Source organism: Verticillium alfalfae, genomic scaffold (assembly GCF_000150825.1).
Source record: "Verticillium alfalfae VaMs.102 supercont1.6 genomic scaffold, whole genome shotgun sequence".
Taxonomy (NCBI): domain Eukaryota; kingdom Fungi; phylum Ascomycota; class Sordariomycetes; order Glomerellales; family Plectosphaerellaceae; genus Verticillium; species Verticillium alfalfae.
The window spans coordinates 521,062-537,311 of NW_003315033.1; the positions used below are offsets into that span (position 1 = coordinate 521,062).

The 16,250-nt window shown below is 54.0% G+C and overlaps 2 protein-coding genes across 2 annotated transcripts in view; both read right to left on the bottom strand.

Annotated features, from left to right (window-relative positions):
• Positions 1-115: 115 nt before the first annotated feature.
• On the bottom strand, positions 116-11,809 carry VDBG_05258 (E3 ubiquitin-protein ligase; the record flags this gene model as incomplete). Its single annotated transcript, XM_003004099.1, has 3 exons — positions 116-3,471; positions 3,881-11,672; positions 11,723-11,809. 3 exons carry the CDS (start codon positions 11,768-11,770, stop codon positions 116-118), a joined length of 11,196 nt encoding a protein of 3,731 aa, XP_003004145.1.
• Positions 11,810-13,879: 2,070 nt separating this feature from the next.
• The window catches only part of VDBG_05259 (RNA12), a gene marked incomplete at both ends in the record, with an annotated part of 3,432 nt that continues 1,061 nt past the window's right edge, over positions 13,880-16,250 (bottom strand). Inside the window, 2 exons of the mRNA XM_003004100.1 lie at positions 13,880-15,969; positions 16,021-16,177. Coding sequence (XP_003004146.1) covers positions 13,880-15,969; positions 16,021-16,177 — 2,247 coding nt within the window. The remainder of the gene's footprint in view (positions 15,970-16,020; positions 16,178-16,250) is intronic.

Consider the following 16,250-nt stretch of genomic DNA (forward strand, 5'->3'; position numbering starts at 1 on the left):
CTTGCCAAAGGATGCGCCTTGTACACCGCGCGGGCTGAAAGTAGCAATTCGAGAAAGTTCAGCCCTTCAATATAGGCTTTGCCGATAAATGCCGCCCCACCAAACTTGAAGTCCATCAGATGCATGTCGTGATGCCACTGAGCTTGTTCGGGTGGAAAGTTGTGCGGTCCGAGGACACAGGAATGAACAATGCATAGTTGGCGTCGAACATCTGCCGTGCGAGGACCTGGAACCACTCGCGGGTGACACCTCCGGCATCGACGCCCTCTTCACCATGGAATCGAATATTGAGCTTGCCGTACTTCATCTCATCACCAGACTTGAAGTAGAGGGACCGGAAGGAGTCATGGAAGACGTGCTCACGTCGAACCGCAAGCTGCAGGGACGCGAAAGCAGACCGCTGCGTGCTAGCACGGCTGTGAACGCTTCGGTTGAAGTAGTTCCGTTTGTTGTCAAACTCCAGCACCTTAGGGTTCTTAACGAGAAGAGCGAATGTACCCGACATGAGCTTGGGGTTGTTTCTGACAAGCTCATTGAGAACTCGGCGGTGGTCTTCGGTGAAGTTGAAGAAGAGTCCAGCCATGCGGGACTCGGGAGGAGGGCTTGAGAGGAGCATCTCCTTCTCGGAGGCTTGCGCCGGGGAGTCTGCTGTGGCTGTGTTCTTGCAGACAACCATAAGGGACTCGATGAGGGGAAGAAGGATAGTTGCGACATTGACCATATTCTCGCGCTTATGGATAGCCCTCAGACACTCACTGAGCTTGTCCCACATGCTGGAGAAAGTGGAGTTGTGGTAGAGAGAGTGCACGAGGTCTTGCTTTTGAATGTTCATCACCACAGAATCAGTATCGGCGTCTGACTTTTTCTTGGGGTCAGTGAACAGATGGTCCAGAGCAGTCAGGACACGAAGAAGCTTGTTCTGCTCTGATGCGCCCGGCGAAAACTTGGACAACGCAACTCCTTGAATCTCGGTGCCCGTCGTAGCCTTCTTGATATGCGGCAATAGCTCATCCAGGTCGAGCACGATGCGTTCGCTTAGAGCTCTGGCCTGGCGAACCAGTTCTTGACCGAAGACTGCCTTGGCCCCCGGAATAGACGAAAGGTTCTTGATGGCAGAGATGGTGTTCTGGAAGGTTTTGGAGCTGCACTCGCGAGCAACGAAGATCTTGACAACCAGAGTAAGGTAATGAGGTGGAATGACGGGGACCTGCATCTGCTTGCCCTTCTTCTGATTGGAATCATCAGCCGTCGCCGATTTGGAGGTCTCCGGCTCGGGCTTTTTGCTTTCCTCTGATTGCTGGGCGTCACCAAAATCTACGGCGGTAGACGTCTCAACGGCTGGCGTCGCATTCGCTGTGGTTACGACTGCACCAATGGTCTGATCATTGGCATCAATTTGGGCCGAAGTACCTTCAGCAGTCGATGTCGTCTCGGCTGCCTCGGCAACCTTCTTGTTCGCGAGCGTCGCTTTTTCGGCAGCCTCTCGCCGTCTGCGCTCGATAGTAGCGAGCGGCACCGTGATCTTATTGAGCAAGTCTGCCAGGTACGCCATGACTACCGAGCTTTCCATGACGAGCTCGCGGTCAAGCAGGCTGAGAAGGGCGTTGATGGCGTACTTATGAGCCTTGTAATCTTTAGCCTTCCCCTTCCTGCTAAGCATGCGTTTTAGTGAGGACCCAACGCTTTCGTGTTCGGTAAGGAAGAGCATGGGAATGTGTGGGTTCTTCGTTGAGAGGTCCTGCAGCAAATCAAGGCACTGATGAACGACCAGTAGAGGCGATATCTCAGAGTTTGTCTGGGCGTGGCCAGAAGTCGTCAGGGATGTCAACGTTCTCTTGAGCCCCTGAGGAGTCTTGGGGTCCGCATCCTTATCCTTCGGCTTCTTTGCTTTGAGAGAAAGCTGGCTGAAGCTCCTCTCCACAGCGTCCATGTCTGTACTGCCTTCTTGGAGGATGAGGAGAACGGTACTGATGACTTCGAGCCTGTTCTGCCTGTTCTCGCAAACATCGGCGAGAACGCTGAAAAGATAATTGCGGATAGATCCGTATTGAGAAATGAACATGAGACGCAGCAGAGTGGCGATTCCAGGCTTGTCGAGCATCTGCACTACCGTCTTGCGTTGGACCTTTGTCTCGGCTTCCTGTCCAGATTCTGTCGGCTGCTGCGCCGGCCTCCGCGCGATACCAGGAGGGCTTCTGGCGTTCCCCGCTCGTTGACTCAGTCGGACTTGGGCAGCCATGTCAGCTGGCAATTGATCCATGATGTCTTCGCCCTGGTCCAACAAGACTTCGTGGCGCAGCTCAGGCGGGAAGGTCAATAAGATGCTTGCAGCATCCATCTCTTGCTCGGCGGCACCACCAGCAGCTTGGCGGCGTTGCTCTTCTCGTTCGCGACGGCGCACCTCTTGGCGTTCCTGCTGCACGATTTCGCTGCGCATCTCTTCCGGCAATGCATCCAGGAACTCTTGGAAGACCTCGGTCTGTTCGCCCGCTGCCGCATCCTCGCGTGCCTGGGAGCGCCTAGAGCTCACGGTCTGCGCGATGACCTCCTCTCTGAATTCCTCGGGGAGTGCGGCCAGATATTCAGGGTCGATGCCAAGTTCCGTGATATCGACCTCCTCGCCTCTGATCGTTGTAACAACACGAGGGACATTGACTGGAGGCACCGTTGCCGACTCAGTAGCGCCATACGATTCAACGCCTTCCATTGCTTGAGGATCCGCGCCAGCTGTGAGCGCGTCGGAATCCGTGGAACCCAGCGCTTCAGCCGTCAGCCGCTGATGTGCCTCGCGCTCCTCGGCTTCCTTTCGCTCGCGCTCAGCCTTCTCCTCAGCCTCCTTGGCTTCCTTAGCCTCTCTTACTCGCCGTTCTTCTTCTTCCCGCTTTTTTCTTTCTTCTTCACGGACACGTCGCCTCTCTTCTTCCTCGGCTTTGACTTTCTTCTCATGCTCGAACGCAGGAGGAATCAGCCTTGACAAGATGAGTTTGAGCAGTCGCTGAGCTTTGTCGATGTAAAGAGATCCTCCAAACACCATTCGGGCCTCTTCTTGATATCTCTCGAAGGTGGAATCCGGAGTGAAAGCAACGGCTTGCTGGGGTTCATGGTAGGTTCCATCTCGTCGGGCATCGCCTCTTGACTCACGGGGGACAACGTGATATTCTCGAAGTTCCCCACGCCCGTTCTGTGTGATTGAGAGCTGGACAGACTGTTGTCCGTGTCGCATGACAGGTAAAGAAGCAACGATATCGTTCAAAATTGCCATGGGGCTGTCCATGAGGCCGCCATGACGGCCAGCGCCGATTCCAAAGGCGTCCGGGGGGAAACGCAGGCCGACCAGACCAGGCACTCCAGGTGGGCGTGGTGAAGGCTCCGCAGTTTGGTTGGTTCGACGCAGCAAGGGGTTGATGCCGTCGTCGGCGTTGCTGGGTGCCGCATTTGTTCGGGGACCACGTGAGAAGTAGCTGCGGAAATCTGGATTCGCGTTAGCATTGTAAGTTGACATGAAAGCCTCAACGTCGTGGAGGAGGACATCGATATGAGGCAGTAGCGTGGCGGGGGACATGCCTCCGAGCGGGTCACGCGGACCACCAGCCAGGATGGCAGGCGGGAATGGACTGCGGTGCCCAGCATGGCGATGTCGATGTCCATGGTGTGCATGTGGGAACGGCTCTACCACAAGGGTATCCCAACCCAGTTGGCTCGGGACGTTAGCTGGGGGGGCTTCATCATCTGGCCTGTGTTAGTTCAAATACATTTCATGCGGAAATGACCTACGAGGGTAGTCCTCATCGTAAATGTACTCGTCTTCTTCCATGTCTCGTCATCGTCATCTGGAGCCAGGTTAGCATATCCCACACGGAGGAGTCGGATCATGACAAACCGTCTTCATCGCCACGATCATCCTCAATGTAGTGTTCGCCAAGCCCCTCCATGTCCTCGGGGTCGAACTCTCCATCGGGGGCCATGACAACAGCACGCGTTAGGTTGTCAAGGATCTCTTCAGGTCCCAGGCCGTGCATATGGGCTTCGTCGAGGTCTTGGACCTCGGCTCCATAGTCGATTTCATCATCATCATCCTCTTCCTCGTCGTCTGACTCACTTTCCCAATCAGAGGCACCGTCGTCGTCGATAGGATTGCCGTCCTCGTCTAGAATCTCTTCAGCGATATCGACGCGATCGTCCATTTCCTCCATGTCCTGGGAGTCCATGTCATCACTCATCTCATCGTCATCGTCCTCCATATCATCGTCGTCATCCATTACAACTTCGACGACTCCAGGGTCCCCATGGAGACCCTCGATCTCACCCATTTCACCGAGCTCTTCGTCGTCATCGTCGCTGATGCCGTTATCTCCATCATCAGAGATCTCTTCTTCCCCATACTCGAGCTCGTCGCCGTACTCGTCGTCATACATCTCTTCATCATCATCGTCATCTGCGAATGAGTTAGCTCCGTGTTTTCCAGTCGCCTTGGCAGAAGATTCCATACCTTCTTCGTCCTCAGACTCGTCATCGCTGCCACGGGGCTCGAGCATGCCCAATGCCGAGTTCCGATAGAGGTCGGGAGTCTCTTCCCTGTCATCGTCTATGTCAGACATGGATGACGAAGATGCGATCTCATCGTCCGCAACGTCAGGAAGCGTCATGGAAGGGATGACGTTGGAGCGACTGAGTTCTTTGGCGGTGTCGGTGAGAACCCGTAGGACCCGGAGCACATGCTTAATGGCACGCTTGACCCCCACGTGATTCAGATCGAGATCGGCAATAGACCAAGTGAGTTTGTCCAAGTACCCCTTTTCGTACATCATGCGGCGGAGCTGCGCCTGCGAGCGAGCCTGCGGAGATCCCATGCCTCTCGTGGCGCCCGGGGGGTCGCGCTCCTTCTCGCCAATGACTTGATTCATTAATTCAGCAAGGCATTGCATTTTGGTGTATCGGGTTTCGAGGGGTTCCTCGGGCGTGGAAGCACGCTCATACGCTTTAAGAATAGTGTCCAACGCAAATTTCCTGACGAAGAGAAGATCCGGATCATCGTCGTACTCGAAGCGCTCACGGTGCTTATCGATGGCCTTTTCGCCTGTTTTGGTCATCAGAGCCACTAGGACTTGCTGAGCCTGGTTCGAGGTCGCCATTTTCTTCTTGGCAACAAGGGTATCAGGATTCTCAAGGCCGCCCTGGCAAAGCAGATCATGAATTAGGTAGTTCAAAACGCTCGAGCGCGGCTTGACTGGAGTATTTGTCTGCAGCGGTGCACTCCGTTTGAAGTCGATAAACTCAACCTTGGCTCTGTTATAGCTTTGCAGAAGCTCCGCGAGACAGTTAAGCAGGAAGCAACGGTATATGAAGATAGGATGCTCATCGGCCTTGAATGAAGGCTTGGACTTCTTGTCTTTGCTGTCCTTGGTCTCCTTAGCATCAGAGCTTGCTCCGGCATCTGCAGTGTTCTCCTTAGCTGCAGGATCAGAGCTCGTCGCGGTGAGTGTAGTCAATGACGTTTTCGAATCCTTGGGCTGGATCGGCTCCTTGTCCTCGACCTCTCGGTAGTTCAATAGCTCGCAGAGTAAAAAGTGGACGACTCCATCGGGGTTCTCAATGATCGGGCGCGATACCGTTGGCTTCGGGGCATCAGTCATCTCCTTGTCGCCTGCTTCAGTAGATTGTTTGATGTCGTGAAGCGACAAATCCTCGGTTGCCTGCACCGTAGGCTCAACGCTCTGATCCTGTGTTATGGTTGCCACAGAAGCTTCGGGCTCCGTCTCCTTGAGAGCAATGTAGTGGGCCCGTGCGGTGCCCTCGCTGACCGGGGACCAGCGGGTCAATCTTGTCATGTCATTCGTGATCTCAACGAAAAGGTCAGGGGCGCGGAGGGCGACGGCAGAGAGGTTTCGAAGATAGGTCGTTACATCGAGGTTGCGTTGGTTTCGTTGGGGGTTGTCGAATAGGTTCCGAACTTCAGCTCGCATAATCTGTTTTGTGGTTTCCTCGTCCTCAACGACGTGTCTTAGGATGATCATGATGCACCCAGCTGTCTTGGTGTCCTTGAGACGGTTCACGCCGGCGCCGGCAAGCTGCTTTGCCATGACAAATAGTCTCTGGAGGTTCTTTTTCTCGCCGACTGTGCGTGCCAAAGACCTCTTGCGAGTGAGAACAACAAGGACACGGAGGACAGAAATTGCGAGAGTGTCCTCTTGGCCCAGCCGTGGCAAGATGTCAAGGATGCGTTCTAGCAGGTCGCTCTGCTCAGCGTCAGACAGGATAGCCTCCGGCTTCTCGATAACGGCTGGTTTGATAACTTCGTTCTCGGAAGTAGGGGCCTTCCATGTGGCCTCAATTGGCTTTTCGTCATGGGCCAGCAGGATTTCAACAATGAGAAGAATGTAAGGAATCCAAGGAGGCAGGTCGTCCTTAGCACGTGTTGGCGAAAGCTTCAAAAACCCGACGTAGGTGGATACGTTGGCTCTCAATGTATCAATGTTACACGTAAGGAAAGCGTTGTCTCGGAGAAGAAGCGCAAATAGGTGAGCGTACGCGGCGATTGTGGAGCCATTGGCGTCGGATTCAACCTCATCGGAGTCGAAGGAAAGAGAGGTGATCGCGCTGGTCAAGGTCTCGCCAACATCCTCACGGATGTCCTGAGGGAAGACCATGGCACTAATCAGCTCAGACACTTCTATAGCTGAATGAGGGTGCGCCCGAACTATGTCCAGTGACCTGGAGATGAGTTCTTTGCGGAACTGTTCCCGATGATCGTCGAGCGCCTTCTTGGCGGTTGCACGAGGATCTGTTGTCGGCTGTGCTGACTCGTTGGCTTGTACGGGCAAATCAGCTCCTCCAGCTTTCTGAGAACCCTCGCCAGCACGGTCGTCATCTTCATCATTCTCTTCGTCGTCGTCATCGTCGTCGTCATCAGATTCCTCAGAAGACGGACCTTCGAGCTCGTCGAGCACAGCGTCACCAAGAAGGTTGTCTAGCTCGGGTGGTGCATCAACAGCCATAGGTTCAGAGCTGGGAGGAGCGCCTTGCTGGCTGGATCGACGTGACGGTTCGGGCGGAGGGGCAAAGTAAGCATCCTGGGTAGGTACAGGGTTTCGTGACCCAGCCGTGCCGGCTGCATGGGCCCGGCAGTACTCGGTGGCGGAGTTTTGATTGCCGTTGGCTCGGTAAACGGCCTCACGCGCCAGGTCGTCGTCGTAGTCTCTAGAGAGGGCAGAGAGCGAGGTCTGGTGTGTGCGCCAGTTGAAAGCGCTAGGAACTCTCTTTAAAACGTCAGACGCCTGGGTACTCGATTGACCGGACTCATCGCTCCCGACAGCCACAATTTTAAGAATATCGATGACCCTGCTCAGAGTTTCTGGCTGCGTCTTCTCCATCAATGCGGAATCCCATATCTCACGCACGACTGGGAAGATGGCCATGCGAGCGTCAAGCACCATTTGATTGGAGAGTGGTGCCTCTGGCCGGGGTCCTGCAGACCGAGGGATAAGCCCGAACTGAGCGGCGGAGTCTGCCATGGTCTTCCCATCGACAACAGTGGCGAACAAATCGAGCGCTCTCTTAAGGCCGAAAGAACATATCTTGGTAGCTGCACTAGGCTCAGTCCCGCTGCTTTGATCGGCTGCTCTATCAGCGAAACGTCGAGCCATGGTCGTCAGAATCTCCAGACCGCCCTGCTCAACAAATGCCAGATACACAGGCATGATGATCTGAGAACCAGATCGGTCACTCGATCTAGGAGTCGCGTCAATCAGCATCTCGCTGAGTGTGTGAAGCATGATGATCCAGTAATGATAGTCTTTGGGCGTTGCAACCTCAACCGCCATCGAAGGCTTCAACTGATCGATTATGGTCGCTGACAGCCCCTTGGCGAGATCGATATGATGCTGTCGCGAAAATGTGTCTCCGCCTCGACGAGGCAGTATTGCCTTGCCGAGTTGCTGGAAGAACGGGAACGACGACGGAACCATGGAATGAAGGACGACTCGCAGGGTTTCGAAGTTTTTGTAGCGGGCCGTGGCTTGTTCTTGCTTGGTAGGCCGCTTAGGCTGTGCAGCCGCAGCGCCCTTACTGTTTGGCAGCGCCTCTGCCCTGAAGTTCCCCAGTAGGTCATCAGGCAAAAACGTCTCGTCATCGTCGCCGGACGGAGACGCCGGCACCGCGGGTCGACCGATGATTGCCAAGGCTTCGTCGATTGCACCGACTTTCTTGGCCCACCAGTGCTGGGGTAGTACGTTGTGTACTGCGCCTTCTTCTGTGAGACCTGCCCGTAGAAGAGGCCCAATGGACTTGATCAACTGCAGGTAGTAATCATAGAAGTTGATGGGATAGAGTGACACCGAAGACGAGGAGCGCGGTGAAGACGGGAAACACTCGTATAGCGTTTTCAGGAAAGACTGGGCATTGAGCAGGGCTCTGACGACCTTGGTTCCTGTGAGCATCTTGTTTCGTGTCGTCGTGTCCCATGAGTTTGCGTCCTCCAGCGTCATCGGTTTTTCAGACAAAACGAAAGGGGCAAAGTACGGTCGGCCGTCGTTGGCAGTCGCAAACGACTGGAGAGAGTCGAGTGCCGCCTGTGCCCGCTTGAGAAGCGCTGGCAATCCCAGGACGGGAGAATGGTCGACGAGCTGGGAGATCACTGAGAAGAGCTTACGAGAGGCGTTGGACTCGTTGAAGTCGTAAGGGAGACTGGGCAATTCGGCAATGTCGAGCAGCAGCTCGATGCCTCCGCGCTGGACGAAATGGGTCTTCATGGTGTTGTTGGAAAGGTAGGTGGTGAGGAAGAGGCCAAGTGCATGGACATAAGGTGTGATGCTATCAAATGCCGTCGCAGCTGGCTTCGAGGCTTCCTTGCTGGACGCTGAACTGCTGTCTTCTTCCTTTGCAGTCACTGCTCCGTCCAGCATGTCAACATCCGCGTCATCGGTGGAGGCCTTTTTCTTGCCTTTGCTATCGTCAGGCGGAGCTGAGAGATGACCGAGAAGATTTTGATCAGCAGTCAAGACATTGCCATTGGCATCGTCAAAGACCAGCTTTGCTCCCCAGCCAGACGTCTCTGCTTTGTCTTTGCCGAGGAATCTGACTCTTGCCACCATGTCAACAACAGCATCCGAGATAGGACTTCTCAAAGCTGGATGGTGCCGGCACAGCTCATCAAAGCTTTCACCCACACTGCTGGCGAGGTGTTGCTCGCCCTCAAGACAATTGACGTGTTTCGGGCTTTCAAACATCTCGAAGTAAGACTCGAACGCGCGTGATGATACGACCATTCTGAGGCCAACATTGTTGAGGGAAATGGAATTGAGGACTTGCGGCACAACGAGCATGGCGTCTGGGCTCGTCAAGATCCCTCTCGCGAGGGGGCGGTCCCTGCCAGCAGCCAGCTCCTCCTCTGGTGGGGGATGAGGCTTGTCGTCAGGCTCAAGGGTAACCTGATCGTTGTTTTCCTGAGGCGCGTCATCCGTTTCACCGGTAGCGTCTTCGCTGCCGCGAGGGGCCGCTGTCTGCTCGGGTACAGGGCTACCGGTGACGGATTCGAGGAAGCTTACGATCATGCGAGACTCCGCAATGGCTGCGAAGCTTGTAGGGTCGTTATTGATAAAGTCGCTGAGAACAGTAACAGAGTTTGTCCACAGAACAGAGCCGAAGTGCGTAGTATGCTGCATGATCTCCCTCAGACTGGCCAATAGATCAGACTTGTCCACGAGGTTCCGCAGGAGGCGGTCCGTGTTGCCTCCGAGACTATAAGAGTTGGTCATCATGTGGTGCATAAACTTCAACAGCCACTTAAGCGTTTGCTGATGGTGGAACGGGATATTGTAGTCGACAACAGAAGAGTGGTACTCAGGTTGCGTACCACGGCCAGCGTCAGCAAGTTGGGTGCCTTCTTTGACAGACGTGACAAGAAGTTCCGAGATGGCGTCCAAGCCATCACCATTGAAGAAGGCGTGGAAAGCGTTCTGGTAGGACCAAATGAGTCCGTCTATGAAACTCAAAATAGTCGCATGATTACGCTGAGCCACATTGGATCGTGTCTTCATGATCTCGACCAGGACATCCATCAGGCCAGCGCTGACCATCTCTGCGCCAACTCTAGTGGACATGGCCAAGTGCTGTGTCAATGAGAAGAGGTCTTTGCGCCACTCGTTGACCTCGGTGGACTGGTTGTACTTGTCGGCCACCTCATCCTCCTTCATGCCCGCGACTGCCTTGCGAATGACGTACAAAAGAATGCCGTGGTTGACGTTGGCATTAAGGGCAGAAAGCACATCTTGATAGCGAGCCTGGAAGTAAGATATAGCTTCCAATAAAGCGAGTGCGACCGATTGGACCCAAAGAGGCACGGGTTTAGATCCAGGGGATGTAGGGTGGATTAATTCGGCCAACTGATAGACGAGCTGGTAGCGTCGAGTTTCGTCGATATCCTGACGCATGACCTTTTCCATAAACACATTCTCCGGGTGGATATATGCCAGGTTCGTGACAGCCAGGAGACGAATGGCTAGAGCCTGCTGGCGAGTCTCAACACTGCCTAGGAGCGCCTTGGCAATTCTGACCCTGTTGAGATATTCGTATCTGGTGTGTGGTGGAGCATCGGCAGGGCAGCGGGCAAGTAGGTCGTAGATAGAAGATGACGCCACCACAGACTGCGGCAGATCAAACACCTTCTGGCTGGATGTGGCATGCTCGCTTACTGGAGCCGGAGAGCGAGACACGGTAGAAGGCGAGGCTTCGTCGCCTGGTACTTGCCGGGCCGACCTCGGGGTTTGTTGAGCAGTACCACCCATCGTAGTACTTCGCCGCAAAGGTGTTGGGGTGCTTGGCAGGTTCGTCCCAGCAGAGGTGCGATCCACGGCACTGGGAAATGGCTGGTCTTTAGTGTCTATGACGGCAGTGTACGAGATCTTGATGTCACCCCAGCCGTTCCATTGACCAGGTTCCGAGTTGACGATGGCATTGAGATCGTTGGCAAACATGGGTGCTGCATTCTTCTGCCCAGCACTTTGGATCTTATCCTTGCCCTTGGCAGCGGAACCGGGTGTGGCAGATGCAGCAGCATCAGATAGGGAGATGAGAGGAGTCTTGACAAAGGGGGATGCTAATAGCTGTACACGCTCGAGGGCAATATTGTAGTGGTTAGCCAGCAGTGCAGTGCTGACATGGCGGGAGTGACTTCCGATACGTTTGACAGAGGCCTGGTATCGTTTGGCCAGCTCGGACCCAACTCCGAGGGTTGCGATGATGACGGACAGGTCTGTAGCATGAAGGAGGTCGTTCAAGTGGTTGCTGCTGGCGTAAATGCTTCTGTTACCGCAATGCTCCAGCAGGACGCGCGTGAACTTGAGGATGGCCTCAATGAGCTGGCGGTCACCCTGCTCGCCATAGCCCTGCTTGCGCAGGCGGTCCATGTCCCATGCCTCCGTGCCATACTCTTCCACTTTGAGGCCTCGATGAAGTAACAACTCGCAGCCTAGATCGCCGGTTTGGGGGCCGTCGTTCAACTTGTATGTGCCACTGAAGCACTCGAGAATATTGTCGAACCGGTTGAGTAGCGGTATCCAGTGGTAGAGGTCGCCCCGCGGGAACGGCCATCGTGTCGGGAAGGTGGCGATGTGGTCGGGGAGAAGTGGAAGTGGTAATGTGCAAGCCGACTGCACAAAGTCTTTGAGCCAAGGAGACTAGGAACTGATTAGCTCATGCTGCAATATTTTGTTCAAACTTGACTCACAAGTGTCTCCTCATGCTTCGGCTGCATCGTCTTGGTGATTTTCCCCATCTTCAGAAATGGGGCGGCCAAGCCGCGAGGTCAAACGAATGCTCCCCCACCGCTACAACCCGCAATGTGATTCTGGAGACGACAGCTTGTTCCAGTAGAGGAGTGTCCAGTGCTTGGACAGCTCCGAGTGTGGCGTGGGGATTCGTGATGAGCCGACAAGGCTGAGGAGGTGGGAGGGGAGGAAGAATGCCCGCGATCGCGAGTGCAGCCTCGTTCGCTGATCACCTGGAAGGAACAGATGTAGTTGAGCGGTCAAAGGAAATACGGAGTAGGCCGTCAGGGTATCTGAGACGAGAGACCGGGGGGAAATGCACTCCGTTGGAAAATGTATCAACTACCGGTCATGGACTATGTCGTTGCAGAAACGGAGAGTGGTCGAATCGGTGGTCCGGATCGCTCGAGAGCTTGGATCAGACAAGCAAGCTCGAAGCGCTGCAGTGCAAGTGCTGGTCGCGCGAAGAGTTATGAGTCGCCCGACGTATGGACTAGCAGGCAGGGCCAGAAAGCAGATGCGATACGAATGAAAAAAAGAAGACCCTGGTAGCAGCAGGACCAGCTTCGTATGGCAGGATTCTGCCGCGATAGGAGGACGATCAGTGTTGGTTCGGAGGGGAAAGGGTGGTGTTTGGGTTTGGTGGAAAAAGCAGAAAGCTGTAGGCAGGCGCGGACTGTGGCTGTAGGCGCGGTGAGGTAACTTCAGTGGTGCCAGCAGTGGCAGTGGCAGCCCGGTAGACAGATCCGTCGCGATACAGTGGGCCCTTGCGTAATTCCTGACCGATGGATACTCGGTTAGGTCCATCGTCTGACAAACTGCCCGCCTTTTGGCGCCCGTGCAGTGTAGGTGGCATGGTTCAGAACCAACATCAGATGGTGCCAGCTGTCAACAGATCTACCTCTGTCCTTCCATGGTTTTCTCATCCCCACTGAGACGTCTTAACCAGACATGTGGGGGCGTTGTGCTTTGAGGTGGTGCGGTCAACATGGCCATCACAATTCTCCTCAGTCTTCCTCGTGCCGAAGAGGACATGCATTTCATCTGACTTGACAAATCCCCAGTATATTCCGTATTGCACAAGACTATCGACTATTCAAGTTGCGACGATCCAAAAACCTAGGCCCAGAGAAACATAATGTACTAACACCAACATGCCACGGATATGTGACTACCATCCCCAGTCACTCATTGTACCAGAGGGAACATGCCCTTTCTGGCAGGGTTTCGATGAGGGGTAGTACTGTAAAACGCAATCATCTGGAATGTCAAGAGTGACATGGCCCCTCGGGACGTCGGCAACTGGAATAGCAGCACGATTGTGCCTTTCACCACACGAAAATGTCGGGAGCAGCGCGAAATACTCGACTGATTCCTCGGGGTTTGGGGGGGAAGAATCTTTCTTCGAACCGCAGGTACTACAGTTTTTAGCTGCTGTCGATACTCTTTACTACATACTGTTCCGTGAGTACGCGACGCATTCCAGCGTCCCAGCTCACACAATGTCCCTAAATCGATAGTCCGACAGTCTAAATGCGTCCATGTTCAAAAATAATGACCCGCAGCGTATATGCTGTGATGGCCACGTCTGAGAAAGAGAACCGGCCCTGCAGTACACAAGGCATTTGTAAGAATGAACTTAAGGCGTCAGGCAACTGGATTTTACCAGGATGTCCAATTAAGAACTGTGCCCATGGCCGGCCCACCGTTTGTCGACACCAGGACCATACAGACGAGTGTGATTTTTCAGCTTCTTCGGGTGGATATTTGTTCAAGAACTCAGTCAGCTGCTCAGCTATCGTTGGCTTTCTTCAGTTCTCTCACGGATCAAGTAAGGTAAGTAGGCAAGTATACTCTCAAGGTGCTGGTCGGCCTTATCTGGATACCCCGAAGAGGCTTAGCGAGGGGCAGGCTAGCTGCACCCAGGCTACGATAAGACCTGACGTCATTCAGTCACTTTCGCACGACAAGCTGAAGAGCTCGAGTTGAGTATATTGTTTTTTCTAAGGGTATCGATTGTATTTGGCTGTCCTCGTGTAATACTGCCAGGTATACCTGTTTGAGTGGCGTCTGCTTATGATTCTGTGTTCCAAGGACTTCTGTTGCACCTCAAAGTCTCAAAACTCTTGCGAGAGGACTTTCTTCAATCCTGCCATCTCCTTATCGTATCCGTCAATCTTCCTCTGACTCTTGTCGAGCTTGTTTAGCAGATACTCGACACGGGCTCCCGCCTGTGCTGGCTGCTTGGGAAGTGCCCCCAAGAGTGCAAGTTCGTTCTCTACCTTGTCGATCGTCTTCGCTTCGACCTTGGCCATCTCTGTCAACACAGCAAGATCCATCTTAGCCCTCAACACGGGGTCCTCAGCGAGCACTTTGAATGCTGCCTGGTACATGGGCTTGCCGGCTGTGATGGTCTGCGGCCTGCCGTAATGCGTCTTGACAGTGATGAGCTCGGCGTTGGTCAGGCTCTCAAGCGCCAACTCGCCACTCGCTGCCCTCGACGTTTGCGAGGATGCGAACGTATCCGATAACAAGACCTCGTTGTAACGTAGACTTTGCTGTGCAACAAGCGACTTGATGAGGTACCATGCTTGCTCAGTAGACCACTTCCTTTCTTCAGCATCAACCTTGCCGCCGAGCAAGTACATCTTGACAATTTCGGTCGCACTTTGGTTGATGATGTCGTCGACTGCGTGTTTCGGGCTCTGTCCACCTCTGATTCGCCGGGCTAGGAACTCGAGATCAGTAAGGCGACCGCCAAGAAGGTCTATACAGTCGTCGAGTTCTGAGAGGTCGGACCGCGGGGTTTCCTGTTGTTTCTCACTGTCGCTGTCCTTTTTCTTCTCGTTGTCGTCGACCTCCAAACGGCTCGCGACAAATTTCTTGGCCACATCCGGGGAGAGATCACCGAGGGCAACCTGTCTGTACACCCTGTCAGGCATCACCCTCGAGAGCGACTTCGAGTACGACGTGTCGTTTGTGAGGAATATGACATGAGCCACGTTGTTCTGCACAAGCATGGCAGCCCATTGGGCCATCTTCTCGTAGATGATGCTGGACTCTTCGTTCTTGTGCAGGAAGTTGTCAATGACCACAACAGGCCTCTTTTCGGGGTGGGCATCGAGGTACGCGTCGTCTGAAAGGTCGGCATCTTTGTCGTTCTTGTGTCGACTTGCGAGGGAAACGTCTTTGAGTGCTGACGCTGCTGTGTGGAGTATCTTGACAACCTGGGTTTCGAGAGTCTCGGAGAAGCCAGATTTCACTCCAGTCGTGCTCTGTACAGCCAGATCGACTAGACTGCTCATGCTGTTTGCCCATGAGAAGACTGGACGATACCCTACAGCAGTAGCCATGTTCTTGATTGTGCCACCCTCGCCTCTAGCTTCCACAATTGGCTTGCAGTCGATCACCAAGACATTCTTGCGCCCTTCAAGAGTCTGTTGTAACACAAGCTCCTTTTTGCCAGAGCCTCGAGGACCCTGCACAACGATGAATGTGTCGGAGCTTTCCATCAGCCAATTCTGGATTTGTTCGATAAGGTCTCGGCGGTGGTTCCACACGGCGCTAAATCCAGCAGAGTCTGGCTTTTTGTGCCCAAAGGAAAGCAGGTCTGTGGTCTGGGATTTGACCCATCGATATAATCTGCTGTCAGTCAAGCGGAAGGCCCGCTGGATGTGCGCCTTGACAAAGAACTGTCGGATAGGGTCAAAAATTGCAACCGTGACAGCAGTGACCAATCCTAGAACAATTGGAATCACCAATCTTGGGTGGCTAGAGATCCAATTCCAGATGCTGTGTGCTTTCACCTTCTGTTCATACGAGAGACGCAGCTTGGTGCCAGACTTTCCACCGCCGAGTGCTTCGCCTACGAGATATCCGTGCAAGCAGTTCCTGGCCATAATTGCATCCCTGATAAGTGCAAAGTCGAGGTAGGCGAACTTGGGCAAAACTTTCGAGTCGTTGGGTTGTGAGGTGATTTCGGCAATTTTGCCATATTTCCGGAACAGACTGTATAGTTCTTCTTGCGACAGCTCAACCGCTTCACCTCCAGGGTCCTTGGGTGTGAATTCAACCTTGAGTCTTGACTTCGGGAAGCGGTAGAGATCCTCTAACCAAGGCGCACCTTTGACGAGGCCCGACTTGACGCCACGAAATGGATTGAACCAGGGCTTGATGGGCGTTGCCTCGAGTTTCTTCGTCAAAGAATCTATGGACTGTCAGTCATAAGCCTGAATTGACAAGCTAGAGCCTATTCTACCTTCGAGTTCCTGCGCAGAGACTTCCGGTCCATGGCTGACTTTGACGAAAACACCGCCATCTTTCAACCGAGGGAGGATCTCCGTGACCTTCATGGGTATGTCTTGAGGAATGGCCTTCTTGACGAGATTGATGGGGTCAAGCAGACCCAAGCTTGACTGTCAAGCGCTTGAGAGATCGGCGATATCCTCATCGCTTCTGCCATGGTCGTCGGAAAAGGAAGCTAAGCTT